Here is a 14,246-nt window from a genome sequence, read left to right as displayed (position 1 = left end):
CCCCGGCCCCGCACGAAAATTTCCATTTTACTCCTTATTTTAAAATAGTTTTTAGTGATTTAATATTTCTTGCCAAAGAGTATTTTTGTAATGATCCCGTTGAATAATTAACTTCTGTTTTAGGTATCAATATGTGGAGGAAAGTTGTGTGAGGTATTTGTAAAGATAAAATAAAAGCTATTTCAGAATTACTGTGTGATCGTGTTGGAGTAGTGGACGTGGCTCCCATGTGGGAGCTGTAGCTACTGTAGCAAAATGCTATGATTAATAAAAACAATACAGACGTTTACTAGACGTATTTAGTTAAGAAAAGCAATAATTATGAACAAAAAGCTCCAGGTTTCTAAAAATAAGATCAGAGCTGCTTCACAGAGCAGCACCTGTCTTCATCACATAGTGTTTTGTGAAGGCACAGCCTCATTTTACGGTAATATTTTATTATTCTTAAAACGGAACGTTCAAGATGCGTGTAGAAGCTTTTTTATACAGAACAGAGGCTGACTGGTTCATGAAACGCCTTGTCCTTCATGGTTTCATGCAGCTGCAATGGTACAGCTTGGCCAGCAGATGGCGCAATTGATCCATATTGATTCAGTGATTCAGAAAGCCTCTGTTTATCCATCACTACCTGTCTCTTTAATTTTTCCTTCGTTTTTCTTTCGTGACCACATCCAGAGGAGGTAATTACAGTCTGGTGGACCTTAGCATCTGAATAATCTGTGCAACTGTAGTCACCAAGATGCTCTTATCATCTTTAACATGATATCAATAAATTGCATCTAAGCTCCTGAGACGCTGTTGTTTGTTATCTGTGCTTCATGTTCAGTGTGGTACACATCACGATGTCAAACAGCCCTGTGACTACCTTTCACCCTTTTAAACAGGCCGACTGACTGATTACAAGAATGAAGACACCTGTGATGTTGATTACAGGACCCACCTTAGTTTAACATGTCTCTATAGTCCAATTAGTTTCAGTCTTTTTTTACAGATTTTTTTTTACTTTTGTTGATTTTAAGTTGTTTGAGACTTTTGTGTTGCTTTTTCTTTAATGAAAAGAACAATTTTATCCCAGTTTCTATTATGTATACTTTATAATCATGAATAATGGGAATAAAGTAGACAATTGGGACATTGTTGCACATATTTGAATTCATTTTATGTATATAGCGCCAAGTCACAACATACGTCGTCTCAGGACACTGTACATAAAAAGAACAATCTAAAGAAGAAACCAGCAGATTGTGTTGAATCACTTCATCACAGTCTCCCATCCTGAGCAAACGGTGGAGAGGAAAAACTCCCTGCTAATCAGGAAGAAACCTCCAGCAGAACCAGGCTCAGGACAGGAGACCATCTGCCTCGACCGGCTGGTTGAGGGACAGGAAAGAGACACAGACAAACACAGAAGAACTGGTCCAGGACTGGTCCAGGTGCACCTTCTTCTGGAAGAGACAAAGAAAAAACATGATAGAAATAATTACAATAAACATGTAGAGAAGAGAGACTAAAGACAACAGCAGAGTGAGGAAATGTGCTCAGTTTGTGCTCCAGCAGTCTAAGGTCTATAGCAGCAGAAATGAAGAATAATTCAGGAAACCTAAGTCTAACTATAGGATTTATTAAAAAGGAAAGTCTTCAGTCTAATCTTAAAAGTAGACAGAGTGTCAGCCTCATGGACAGCATTCAGTGTTTAGATTTTCTCCTGCATCAAACCTACCTTTAAATGACGTTAACATGTAAAAAAAATGCTGTATTTAAATTTTCACTTTCTGCTCTGCCTTTAGGAAAGCAGAGTACTTCGAACTGTGCCTCTCCTTGCTGCTTGTTTGCCACAAGGAAAATGCAATGTTATAGTGGGAAGGAAATTCAATGAAGAAAAGTACGTTAGCAGTATTTTAATAACTTAAATATGCCTAAACATTTTTCAAATGGCTCACATTTGTTTTATTATTTCAAACATAGGCACCCAGAGCTTGCTGCTGTGTGTCAGGATGACAGAACACTCATCCTGTACCCTGGTCCTAAATCCCAAAACCTGGAGGAGTTAGTCCGGTACCGAGAGGTCGGTACTGTCAAACACAGCGTGATCATCATAGATGGCACATGGAGCCAGGCTAAAAACATGTTCCTAAAAAACAGCATGTTCCACCTGCCAAAACAGGTATGTACAGCCATGTCCTTTGGTGTAAGAGGAAGTAATAAGATCTGTAGTTTCAGTCATCAAAGCATCTTTACTGAGTCTGAAAGGTCACAAATAAGATGTTTAAATCAGTCAGTTTAAATCATTTGTTAATGTGAGTCCACATTGTAGAATCTCTTGTCTGAAATTTGACCATAATTATTAATCCAGTATTTTTTTTTAAATGACTTATTGTTATTTTTATTTCTGAAATTTATGGGAAATGTAACAACCTCACAGGACTACATCCATTGGTCAGATGTAGTCTAAGTGATTTGCTTGAATATTTTTTTTCTGATGTTTTATGTAGCCTATACAGTACATGGGTTTTCATATACTCTTATATTTCATCCTCTTTGCTCTTTTTTGTAGGTTTTACTTTGAAATCAAACCTAGAAAACATCCAGGGAAACGTTTTAATTATTTTAAAGCTCTGATGGAAGACAAATGTTTTTATGTATGTAGAATTTGGTCTGTTTATTTGGGGAGAAAAAGTTTTAAAACCTGTAATACCATGACAATTCTTTTAACAGAAATTCTTTTTAAATGACTCTAGTTGAAACATGCCAGGATTTAATATTTATTAAGCAGTGTATAAACATATTTATTTATTTATTTATGTATGTATGTATGCATGTATGTCGGTCAGTCAATCAAGAGTATGACACTGAATTATTGGTCACCTCTGCTGATTTACCAGGTGCAGCTCCACAGGACTCTGTCCAGCCAGTATGTGATCCGGACTCAGCCCTCCAACATCTGTTTGTCCACGCTGGAATGTGCCGCTGTCACCTTGTCGGTCCTGGAGCAGAACGACGAGATCCTAGAGGTGATTTGGTGACAATTTTACAATTCATCACATTCTCATAGAGAATAAGCACATTTAGTTTTCTGTGACTTAAAACTTTAATATTTAACCTTATTAATTCAACAATATTAATCTTGTAAGGGGGATAAATAATCCTAAAATAGTAAAACAAGCTGCAAAACTAACAGAAGAGCACTTGTAGTTGAAAGATAATTTTACAGTCAACAGTTTACTCATGACAGGTAAACTGCTCAGAGGTCTGCTGTTTTGTCCTGTCAGTGGTTTCTTAGAGTTTTTAGACATGGAAAAAGTTTAGAAATTTCCCTTGAATCTGGACAAACACATTAATCAAAACACAAATTAAAAATATGACATAAAGGCTTGGCTGATATAGTTTGTGTATCTCGATTAGGGTTGGGTACTGAAACTCGGTTCCAGTATGGCACCGGGGTGAACATCAACGGTAGTACACAGACCGAAACACAACTCTAACTTCGGTGCCTTATTTCGGTGCCTCAACGAAAGCTGTTAATGTGCGCCCCCTGGTGTTCACTGTTGTTCACTGTTAACAATGACAGCCTCGGCACACAAGCCACGCGGACACAGTTCGACTTGGCTCAGTCTCGGCCCAATGCGTCTCCAAGCTCGCTCCACAGCCGAGCTGTCTCAGAACCTCCTCTCCTGTGGTTCGGGTAGAAGTGAGTACAGCACACTTAAGATTTTGACATCAGCAGAATTCTGCCCATGGATTAACTCTTGGAGTGACTGACAGCAAATTTCCTCCTGGAGAGAGCTGCTTTTGTTTAGCAATACAAGCGGGCAGCGCGATACGACAACATGGTGAAATAAAACTGCCTTTTTGGGAAAGGCAGAACTTGTAAACACTTCCTGGAGAGAGATGAAGGAGACAAAGCTGAGCAGATCAACAAAATGTCCGCCCACAGTTACACAAGCACTTAGCTAAACAGCACCGTGATAATAAATAAATAAAGTGAAGTCCGAACGGCAAGACCACAACGGCTATTTTATTTTATTTTATTTTGAACACAACAGTTGAAGCCGCTGCAGACCGTCCACACACCCACTGTGTGGAGACACACTGACACTGAGCAGAACCGACCTGACCCAAAGTGAATTGAGTAGAACGGAGTTCATGGAGAGGGGCTAAACAGGTGCCGCTGCAGTGAACAGTTATATATGTATTATGGTCAAGATGTTGAAAGCAAAACGGTCCAAAGTGTGGTGTCACGTTACAAAATAGGATGCAGAAACTTCCACCTACAACAATTTTACCTACAATTTTAAGAATATTTGGTGCAAAGACAAATTATTAATGGTTTTAAGTTAATATGTTGGTCAATTTCAAGTTTGACTTTGACTCAGAAATAGTCATTGCCTCATAAACCTCTGTGAGTGTGTGTATTTTATTTATTTATTTTTAACGTCCCGATTTAATTACCGTTTAGGAACTGGTACCGTTTTGAAAGTATCGATTTAGCACCGGTATCGAAATAAACACTTTCAATACCCAACCCTAATCTCGACCAAGCGAGTTAAACCTAGTATTCAGAAAAGGGTTTATTGGAAAATCTGAATATTTGTCGTTTTTTGATGACTTGCAGGTCTTGTTGAGACCTCTGAAGGCCTTGTGCTCCTTCCAGCTGCAGCACGGAGCTCAAATTCATCACAGCAAAGAGCATCTCCTCAGGAACGGCATGTATGACAAACCCATGCCCAAGAACAAACGCAAGATAAAGAGGATGGAAAAACTCATTACTGACCACAACGTCTGCCCAAGATGATGATGTGCCTGAGCAGACACCTTCTTTCTATAGACAAATCTCAGACTGAGTCATCAGGGTACAAACGCTTGAATAACTGAACTTTTCAGGTTTTTTTGAAAACCTTTAAATCAAAGATTTTTGTGTTATAGTGTGTTGCTGAATATTATTTATACATTTGTCATTTTCTAAATCTATTAAAAAAGTTCTACTTTATCATAACCAAGAGTAAAGGAAGCTTTTCATGTTTATTGATTTAAAAAATCAATTATTTCAAAATTTCATACTGAGCTAGAAAGTAGCTTTTTATGTTTTAAAGGGCTTGATTGATTAGTTTTTTTTTTGTTTAGCAAAAGATTTTAAACTATTTATTTATAGGGTTTATATAGTAAAGCACAGACATGACCAAAGATCATCACAAAAGCATAAAAATACATAAAGTTTTAATATTTTTAACTATCAACATATTATATACAGTATATGTGTGTATAAAACGTTCATTTTGCCCCATTCACACTGTGTTGAAACCTGCTGCTCTCTTCAAATTTTACAACCTATAAAAATGTAGCTGTAGCACTGCAAATTCAGAAAACTTTTTTTTTACGATGCTGCATTTTTCCAAGTACTCATCAAATAGGTTTTCTTTTCTTTTAGCCAGTACCTCACTTTGCTGTGACTGGTTCAGACCTGACAGTGACTCATAGTAGCTGAATTTTCACTTGCAATCTCACTGAATTCTGGGTGTTTGTGACCAAGCAGCCATTGAAACAGTTTATTTATTATTATTATTATTATTATTATTATTATTATTATTATTATTATTGCCTCAACCTTCTTTGTACCCATCCTGGCACCCGCCATGTTATGATTTCCTCTTTTGGAGTAGACTTTAGAAATAGACAGATTTAATCTTTTTTTCTTTCTTTCTTTTAGAATAGTTATTTTTATGTTTGTTTGTTTTTTGACCCACAAGGAGCGTTCTTATAGTTAAAGCATCGGATTTCCTTCTGATGCACTTAATGTACTTAAATAACATCTCAGTAAGTAAATTAGACAAACCTTATTATTTTACTGTTATGATAAATTTATTTTACCAAGTTTGAAATGTAAAACAATCTTATTACAAAAATAACATTTGTTTAAAGGTAAGCTAATTGTTTTATGTTTATATAAAAAACTATATTTTGACTTTGCTGTGCATACATATATATCAAAATTGGTCTGGCACAGTTCTGAGACACACACTACTCTCACTTTGCTCACGAGCGGCAAAAAAGATTGACCTTTGGTGGCCCAGATGGCGTTGGTTCACACATGGGCCAGCTGCAGATACGTTGCTGGCCCAGAACAGTTCCAGCACTGGTAGTAGTTTAGATCAGGCAATAGAGACGTTACAGCAAGAACTACTGTCTGTTTATGAGTGGGCAACTGAGAACAGGTGAAAACCTAATGTGTCAAAAACCACCTGTATGATACTGGACTCTAAATATTTTATTAGACACTTCAATGCTGGATATTTCTTTAAATACCCAATAAATTGAACAAGTTACAGAAAATCTGTTGGAAGTTTCAGTTGATCAAATAATATTGTGGTCAGCACACATTCAAAAGATGGGGACTAAAATGAAAAGAAATATTGCTATAATTTGGTCTAATGCTCGTACATTTTATGGAATAAGAAAATTGGTAATATAGTCTTTAGTATTATGTCCTCTTTACTGTCCTGCTGTGTGGTTCAGTGGCGCAAAAAAAAGGTGTAGATTCTAGAGAAATTGCAAATTGTTCAAAACAAAGCTGCGAGCTGCACTTGATTGGGATTTTACAACTAGTATGGATCCCATGCATAAGAGTATATCATGGTTTAAGGTTGATGATAATCTCGTATACAGCCTTCTAATTACAGTGTAAAGCGCTTTGAGTGTCCTGGATGGATAGAAAAGCGCTATATAAGTACAGTCCATTTACCATTTCATTTTTTTTCTTCACAAAATTTGGATACTCCGTAAACTCTTTTGTCCATTTCTTTTTAGTTGTTCCCATCTAACAGACATGGTTTTAAAAGACAAGCCTCTGTGGTGACATTTCTTTCACCTCTACCTGAAATTAGTTAACTCAAAAATACAGTCATGTACAGAGCCACCTCTTATTGAAATGTTACCTGCTGCATAACATTGCTTAAGGCCCTGTCATATTAGACAACTTATGAACATTTTAAAGACGTCTGTGTTGAAGATGGAATTGAAAAAATCAACAGGAAGCTACTTTTCAGACTACAGGCTACTTGACACGACTACATACGAGCCACTGAAAAGAGATCCAGGAAGTGGATTCAAGAAGAAGTTGATAAAGTGTGTGAAAAAGTTAGAGCAGGACAAGGCCATTAACCATATTCTGTACCACACACTGTACCCAGGTGAGGCCACTCCTAGTCTGTATGGTTTATCCAAAATTCACAAACAGGATGTAYCGGTAAGACCCATTGTCAGCATGATCAACTCTGTCACTTACAATGTTTCCACATATCTAGTGTCAATACTTGGTCCATTAGTTGGCAGCTCAGAACATCACATACAGAACACCATGGACTTTGTGAACAAGGTGAGGGATGTCATCATGGAGATGGATGAAACCATGATCTCCTTTGATGTTACATCGCTCTTTACGTGCGTTCCTGTTGATATGAAGTTAACATGTTAACTTAGGTTCGGGAGCAGGACCACGCCCAAATCACACCTCCTAATTACCCTGCCAGCCTATTTAATCTCTGCTCACCCATTCCTCAGTGTGTTACGTTTTTGTCAACACCACCCTCCCTTACCCTCCTTCACCTCATCCCTCTTCATCCCATCACCTTTTCTCCTTCTGCCCCTTCATCATCCTCATCTTCCTTCCCTTGATCTCAAAACCATTTTTTCTTTTTGCTACAGGTTCCGTCTGTGGGGGGTGGGGGATTCTATGCGGGCTCGGGAAAATTTGATGGCGTTCATTTTCCCAAAGGCTTCTCAAGCCCTCGAGCATTCTCCCCAGATGACTGAGCAAACTTCATCCTTTCATCCCCTCACTTCTTCATCCCTTCAACCCCTCCCTACAATAAACTTTTAAATCATATCTTTGTGGCGTGGTCCATGCTAGTGAATGTTAAACCATTTGGTCAAGCAGGGGCTTAGGTAATCACAGATGACACTTTGAATATCATTATAAAATATTAACATTGGATATAAATATTAATAAAACTGAAGATAACATAATCTTAAAATATCGCAAACTCAAGGAAGTATTTTTTGTCATAAATTTTATTGAAGAACATCAAGTAAAAAATCTTGTCTTTACAGAACTATAAACATATCAGTGCAAAAAAGAAAAATACACAAAACACTGGAAATGATTTGTCTAAGCCTAAATATAGTTGTCCTGCCAGGGCACCTTGCCTGCAGATGTAACAAAGTAGCTCTTCAGCTTGTCTCGTGTTTGTCTGGCAGCCATGGAGCTGTTGCAGGGTCTACCAGGTTGAAGAGGGAGCATGGCTCCCAGACCATCCAGTCTCCAAGTACCCTCCACAAATCTGTGCTCACCATCTTCTGAATCAGTCAGGGCTGGAGGTGCATATGTGTCAGACTGAATCTCACACAGATAATTGTGGAGACACACACAAGCTAAGGCCACCTTCTGTACTTTATCTGCACTGAGCATTATGGTGGTGAGCAATACTCTCCACCTGTTGGCCAGTAGTCCAAATCCATTTTCCACCACTCTGCGTCCTCGAGAAAGCCTGTAGTTAAACACTCTCTGTTGATAGTCCACCTGATGAAGGGAGTATGGTTTCATCATCATTTCATCATCATCACCCAGGAACACAAAGGGTGCTTGTATGTCAGATCCAGGGAGAGGTTTAGCTGCTGGAATATTGAGAAGTGCTTGCTTGAAATCTGTCTCAGCAAACACCCCAGCATCTGATGCCTTACCCTGTGCTCCCACACTGACATACAGAAACTGGTACTTAGCATCAACAAGAGCCATCATCAGCACAGAAAACTGTCCCTTGTAATTTCGGAAGGTGCTTCCACTATGAGCTGGAGGTAGAATGTTAATGTGCTTCCCATCTAAGGCACCAAGACAGTTGGGGAACTGCCACATCTGATGGAAATCCTGTGCAATTTCCAGCCATTCCTCTTCTGTATTTGGTGTCTGAAATGACAGTTTTATACATGTATTAATTACAATTTATATATTGAGTGCAAAGATCCTAAATAATTTAACTTCCGGTGTAAAGGACCACTGCACCGTTTGAAGTGATTGTTAACTATAAACCGAACATTTTATTAAAGTTTAACACAAAGGAGCCATATGGTGAAAAACAGACAACATTAATGTATGAAACAGTTCATTACATGTATTAAACAAGATAAATTTTAGGGCTGCTAAATTTAACCATCTCACAATAGGTACCTTTACCCATTTTGTGTTGTGAGTAGGACATTAAACGTCACAAGGGGGCATAATGCCATCATTCAACTATATTTAACAAACATTTGGTCTTGTCCAAGGTGTCTATAATTTCAAACAGTTACGTCCAGATCTATTTGAACAGAGACAACATTTTCCTCATTTTGGTTCTGTAAATTACGGAGCCTGCAAGGGGACATGGGGGATTTTTTTCCTTTTGCGTTCCCTCGCAATACTTTTGCGTTCCCTCGCAATACCTTTGCGTTCCCACGCAATACTTTTGCGTTCCCACGCAATACCTTTTGCTTTCCCTTGCAATACCTTTTGCTTTCCCATGCAATACCTTTTGCTTTCCCATGCAATACCTTTGCATTTCCACGCAATACTTTTGCGTTCCCACGCAATACCTTTGCGTTCCCACGCAATACTTTTGCGTTCCCACGCAATACCTTTTGCTTTCCCTTGCAATACCTTTTGCTTTCCCATGCAATACCTTTTGCGTTCCCACGCAATACTTTTGTGTTCCCTCGCAATACTTTTGCGTTCCCTCGCAATACTTTTGCGTTCCCTCGCAATACTTTTGTATTCCCACGCAATACTTTTGCGTTCCCTCGCAATACTTTTGCGTTCCCACGCAAAAGTTTGTTTTGAATATGAACTGAATTAAATCAGACTTTTATTTTGAAATATCCGGTTACCAAAACAGGATGTGTCGCCACAAGTTCGTGAAATTGACATTGATGTTGCGTGGCTGCACAGTGTTAAAATATCGACATATGATACACTTCCATGTGTGGCTGTGTGATATATTCATTCTGAAGCTGAATTAAAGCAGTAGGCTAACTCGCTAATGGTGAACGTAAGTTTGTTAATAAACCGGCAGGCACAACAGTGATACTACTGCGTGGGAACGCAAAAGAAAAATAATCTCCCGTGTCCCCTCGTGGGCTCCGTAGTAAATGACCACAATACGTTTTGAACAAAACATTTCAGATGCAGTTGAAGTTCAGCGTGCTGAACAAAATGATGAAATGTGAGGAACTAAAGTATTTTTTAAAAACAATTCCCTTCATTTCAGAGGCTCAAAAGTAATTGGACAGATTAAATAATTGTAAAAAAAAATGTTCATCTCTAGTACCTGGTTGAAAAGCCTTTGATGACAGTGACTGCCTGAAGTCTTGAACTCATGGACATCACAGACGCTGTGTTTCCTCCTGTTTAATGCTCTGCCAGGCCTTCACTGCAGAGGTTTTCAGTTGCTGTTTGTTTGTGGGCCTTTCTGTCTGAAGTTTAGTCTTTAACAAGTGAAATGATCAGTTAGGTTGAGATCAGGTGACTGACTTGGACATTCAAGAATATTCCTCTTCTCAGTGGTGGGCAGCTCTAATCTAAATACTGTAACTGTGGTGGATCTAATACTTTATGTTTAAGCTAGTTTTTCATGACATCCTTTAATGAACTAGGTTTTCATGACATGCTGTCCATCTGCAGATAGAATGATTAAAGTCAGAACAAGATTTGCTAACAACAATAATCATTCTTAGATATCACTTGTGTTTATCTTTGTGTTTTCCATTGACCTTGTATCAAATCTTGCTAAGATGACAGAATGGTGTTTGTTAATATATATATATGAGGCCTCTCGAGACAACAGAGTTCAACAGCAGTGTGGAGAAACTGACAGAGAGAAGCAGARGCACAGAGACAGGCCAGGTTCTCTGTGTTTCCTGTTGTTGCAATAAAACTCAGCTGATCATCTCACGGAGTACCTTCATTCTTGGACCACGTATTTCTGTCTCTGTTGTTGAATAAATATTACCATAACAGTAACTATAACTTGAATATGTTTCAATAAACAGGTAAAAAAGAGAAAAAAACTTTGTCAGTGTTCAAATAGATATGGACTTAACTGTACACTACTTTAGACATGATTAGTATTAGTTACCTTGAGATAATCCTCAGCAAATGCCTCATACAGGGCTTCGCATGTTTCCCTCACAATCTTGGAAATTGTTGACTTTCCAACCCTAAACTGAAAGTTTAAGGATGTAAAAGATTCTCCTACAGGATAAAAACACAAACAACATGAGTGACATTCACCTTATTAAGTAAAATATAACGCAATAAACAAAACAGACTGATGCAAACAAACCTGTTGCCAAAAATCTGAGAGTCAGTACCAGTCTGTCTTTAGCAGAAATGGACAGCCTCATGTTGGTGTCCTGCTTGGTGATGAAGGGTGCGACTTTGTTGAGGACGAACTGGAGCTCCTCCCTGTTCATGTGAAGTAACCCCGCCCTGTCAGAAATCTGTCAAATAAGACAACACAAAGAAAGCAACAGCTGCAGTCCACTACATGTACATGCAAACATTACAAAACAACAACAGAACACCACAAATTAAAAATTATATACAGGTATGTCATGAAGTTCATGCACGTTTATTTCAATCGTAATTACCCAAGAAAACTCAATCAATGAAACAACAGATTGACCAGAGAACACTGACATGTTGTGTGTTTACATTGAACGTAAATATAAACAGCATTAACGACGTTTCCAGAGGAAAAAAAGAAACAATTCACCTCCATATCGTGTTGTAACAAGTCGAGACCTTGTTCACGTTGTCTCAACTCCTTCACCCAACGCCTTTTCTTTTTCTGTCGCTTTTTCTCGCTTAGAAATAATCCACAAACTATCGCCATGGCAGCTTCTTCGTCCGCCATGTTTGTTTACTATAAACTCACGTTTGGTCTCGGGATGTCTCGCGAGAATTCCGGTCAGACATCTTTTTTTAAATTTATTTATTTATTTAATTGAAAGCTTTATACAAACCACAAGGCAGTGTTACAAATACGTATTCAAATACAAAATAAAGAGGCATAGGTGCAGAACAGAATAAATAAAATAAAAATCAATATAAAAACAGGCTAAAAAACTGCTAAATTATGTTCTTCAATAATGTTGAGAAGTTTCTTAGCTAGAGAGCGAAGCTCTCGATTTACCGGTCGATCTACGTTCCTACCCTCATCTATGGTCATGAGCTTTGGGTCATGACCGAAAGAACGAGGTCCCGGATACAAGCGGCCGGAATGGGTTTCCTCCGCAGGGTTGCTGGGCTCTCCCTTAGAGATAGGGTGAGAAGCTCGGTCATCCGGGAGGGACTCAGAGTAGAGCCGCTGCTCCTCCACGTCCAGAGGAGCCAGTTGAGGTGGCTCGGGCATCTGGTAAGGATGCCTCCTGGACGCCTCCCTGGTGAGGTGTTCCGGGCACGTCCCACCGGGAGGAGGCCCCGAGGAAGACCCAGGACACGCTGGAGGGACTATGTCTCTCGGCTGGCCTGGGAACGCCTTGGAGTTCCCCCGGAGGAGCTGGAAGAAGTGGCTGGGGAGAGGGAGGTCTGGGCCTCCCTTCTGAAGCTGCTGCCCCCGCGACCCAACCCCGGATAGGCGGAAGAAAATGGATGGATGGATGGATGGATGGAGTTTCTTAGCTATAGGAGACACCATTATTTTAAGGGTTTAAATAGATTGGAAACTCATTGAAAAAGACACAAAATTTGGGAGACTTTTTTTACATTTGGCTTTGTGTATTTATGATTTGCCAAAAATTATAACAGTGTTCACTAAAAGGGATGTATTTTTACAGTCCAGTATAAGTCCAAAAATAATGTCTTTCTGACTGAAATTTTCCAGCTGTGAAAAACTAGGATGTAACCATTTAAAAACATCTTGCCAAAAAATACCAGAGAAATTACAAAGAAAAAATAAATGGTCGGTCGTTTCAATATCAATATTACAGAAAGAACAGCGGTTTGTTTTAAACCCAAAACGCTGATGCAAAAAGTCATTAGAGGGATATATTATTAAATGTTCGGTAATCAATTTCTTTCATTTTGGGGAGAATAGGAAATTTCAAATATTGCATTCTCAAAAGAGGCACGTTATCTTTAGGAAAGAAATTTAAGACAGAATTTTTGTAAGATTGAAAAGGAAACAAGACATGAATGAATAAATATTGGATAGTTTTGTTTTGAATTGGAATTTCTCTGAAATTACAGTCACCACGTAAGATTAGTGGAAGTTGAGGACATGTGAAATTGGTGGATGTTGTTACAACACCGCTAATCAAATGTAAAATAGAATCTAGAATAGCTTTGGTAACGAGCTTGAATGTTGTTGCATTAGTAAAATTTCCATAATTAAGACAGAAATCATAATAAGATAGAAACCAGCCCGTATTATCCACAAGGTGAACTGGTGACCAAATACCTTTATCTAACCATTCCTTATAAAATAAAGATTTGTTTCTAACAGTAATGTATCTATTATTCCAAATGGGAGAATTGTGAGGAGTGAAGTTATGGTTATTTAGGAGTTTCCAATATAAAAGGACCTGTTGATGAAAAAGAGATAACTTTATGGGCAACTTTTGAATTAGGAAATCACATYTTAGTAAGAACTCAATACCTCCTAGCATCTTAAAGATTTGTCTGATATGAAACCAGAGGGTATTAGATTTCAACCAGTTAATTTTTAAATTATGTTCATGTATTCAAAGTCAATTGCTTCTAGTCCCCACTCCTCATATTTTTTGGTTAACACAGTTTTTTAATATATTGTCTTTTTTTTCTCCATATGTAGTTAAAATTAACCTGATTAATTTTTTGATGGCTCTATTAGAGATTGCTAATGAATACGCTGGATAGATGCATCTTGAAATACTCTCCATTTTAGTCAAAAAGATTCTACCCAATAAACTGTCAGACATCTGAACTGCGACTGAAATGTAGTCGTGTGGTGTGTTCTATTTGCTGCATGGCTGTGTACACCACACACCAAACCTGTAATATTTTACATTGTTGTGTATTGGGTCTCTGTCTTTGAAAATCGACCGTCAATTTTTAAATCTTACCTTGTGAACCAGGTATAATCGTACTGTCAACTTCCCTGTACGAACATCCTGTTTCAGTAATCGGAAATTTAAAAATAAAAATCTCAAGTCTCAATATTTCTCCAGTTCATATATATATA

General features: G+C 38.2%; 2 protein-coding genes across 3 annotated transcripts in view; one reads left to right on the top strand and one right to left on the bottom strand.

Annotated features, from left to right (window-relative positions):
- Window positions 1-5,022, top strand: part of dtwd2 (DTW domain containing 2) — a 16,837-nt gene extending 11,815 nt beyond the window's left edge. The window contains exons 4-7 of the mRNA XM_014020309.1: window positions 1,788-1,882; window positions 1,966-2,164; window positions 2,883-3,011; window positions 4,613-5,022. Coding sequence (XP_013875763.1) covers window positions 1,788-1,882; window positions 1,966-2,164; window positions 2,883-3,011; window positions 4,613-4,792 — 603 coding nt within the window. The 3' untranslated portion in view covers window positions 4,793-5,022. The remainder of the gene's footprint in view (window positions 1-1,787; window positions 1,883-1,965; window positions 2,165-2,882; window positions 3,012-4,612) is intronic.
- Window positions 5,023-8,046: 3,024 nt separating this feature from the next.
- On the bottom strand, window positions 8,047-11,957 carry LOC106525917 (uncharacterized). 2 transcript variants are annotated; one of them, XM_014020307.1, is made up of 4 exons: window positions 11,799-11,957; window positions 11,367-11,523; window positions 11,160-11,275; window positions 8,047-8,956 (listed from the first exon to the last, which is right to left on the bottom strand). In XM_014020307.1, the coding sequence occupies exons 1-4, from the start codon at window positions 11,937-11,939 to the stop codon at window positions 8,168-8,170; spliced, it is 1,203 nt and encodes a 400-aa protein (XP_013875761.1). In that variant the 5' UTR covers window positions 11,940-11,957; the 3' UTR covers window positions 8,047-8,167. The 2 variants fall into 2 exon arrangements, with proteins under 2 accessions (XP_013875761.1, XP_013875762.1); XM_014020308.1 differs by having other exon boundaries at window positions 11,367-11,566; window positions 11,799-11,956.
- Window positions 11,958-14,246: the final 2,289 nt, after the last annotated feature.

The sequence above is a fragment of the Austrofundulus limnaeus genome, unplaced genomic scaffold (assembly GCF_001266775.1).
Source record: "Austrofundulus limnaeus strain Quisiro unplaced genomic scaffold, Austrofundulus_limnaeus-1.0 Scaffold248, whole genome shotgun sequence".
Lineage (NCBI taxonomy): Eukaryota > Metazoa > Chordata > Actinopteri > Cyprinodontiformes > Rivulidae > Austrofundulus > Austrofundulus limnaeus.
This window is presented reverse-complemented; position numbering and strand designations above follow the sequence as displayed.

What these genes read in the sequence shown, in the direction of transcription:
- LOC106525917 (XM_014020307.1), bottom strand. Translation starts at nt 11,939, where the DNA reads ATGGCGGACGAAGAAGCTGCCATGGCGATAGTTTGTGGATTATTTCTA. An exon ending in TCTCAGATTTTTGGCAACAG is followed by an intron (nt 11,276 to 11,366) that starts GTTTGTTTGCAT and finishes TTTATCCTGTAG; the next exon opens with GAGAATCTTTTACATCCTTA. An exon ending in TTGCTGAGGATTATCTCAAG is followed by an intron (nt 8,957 to 11,159) that starts GTAACTAATACT and finishes CTGTCATTTCAG; the next exon opens with ACACCAAATACAGAAGAGGA.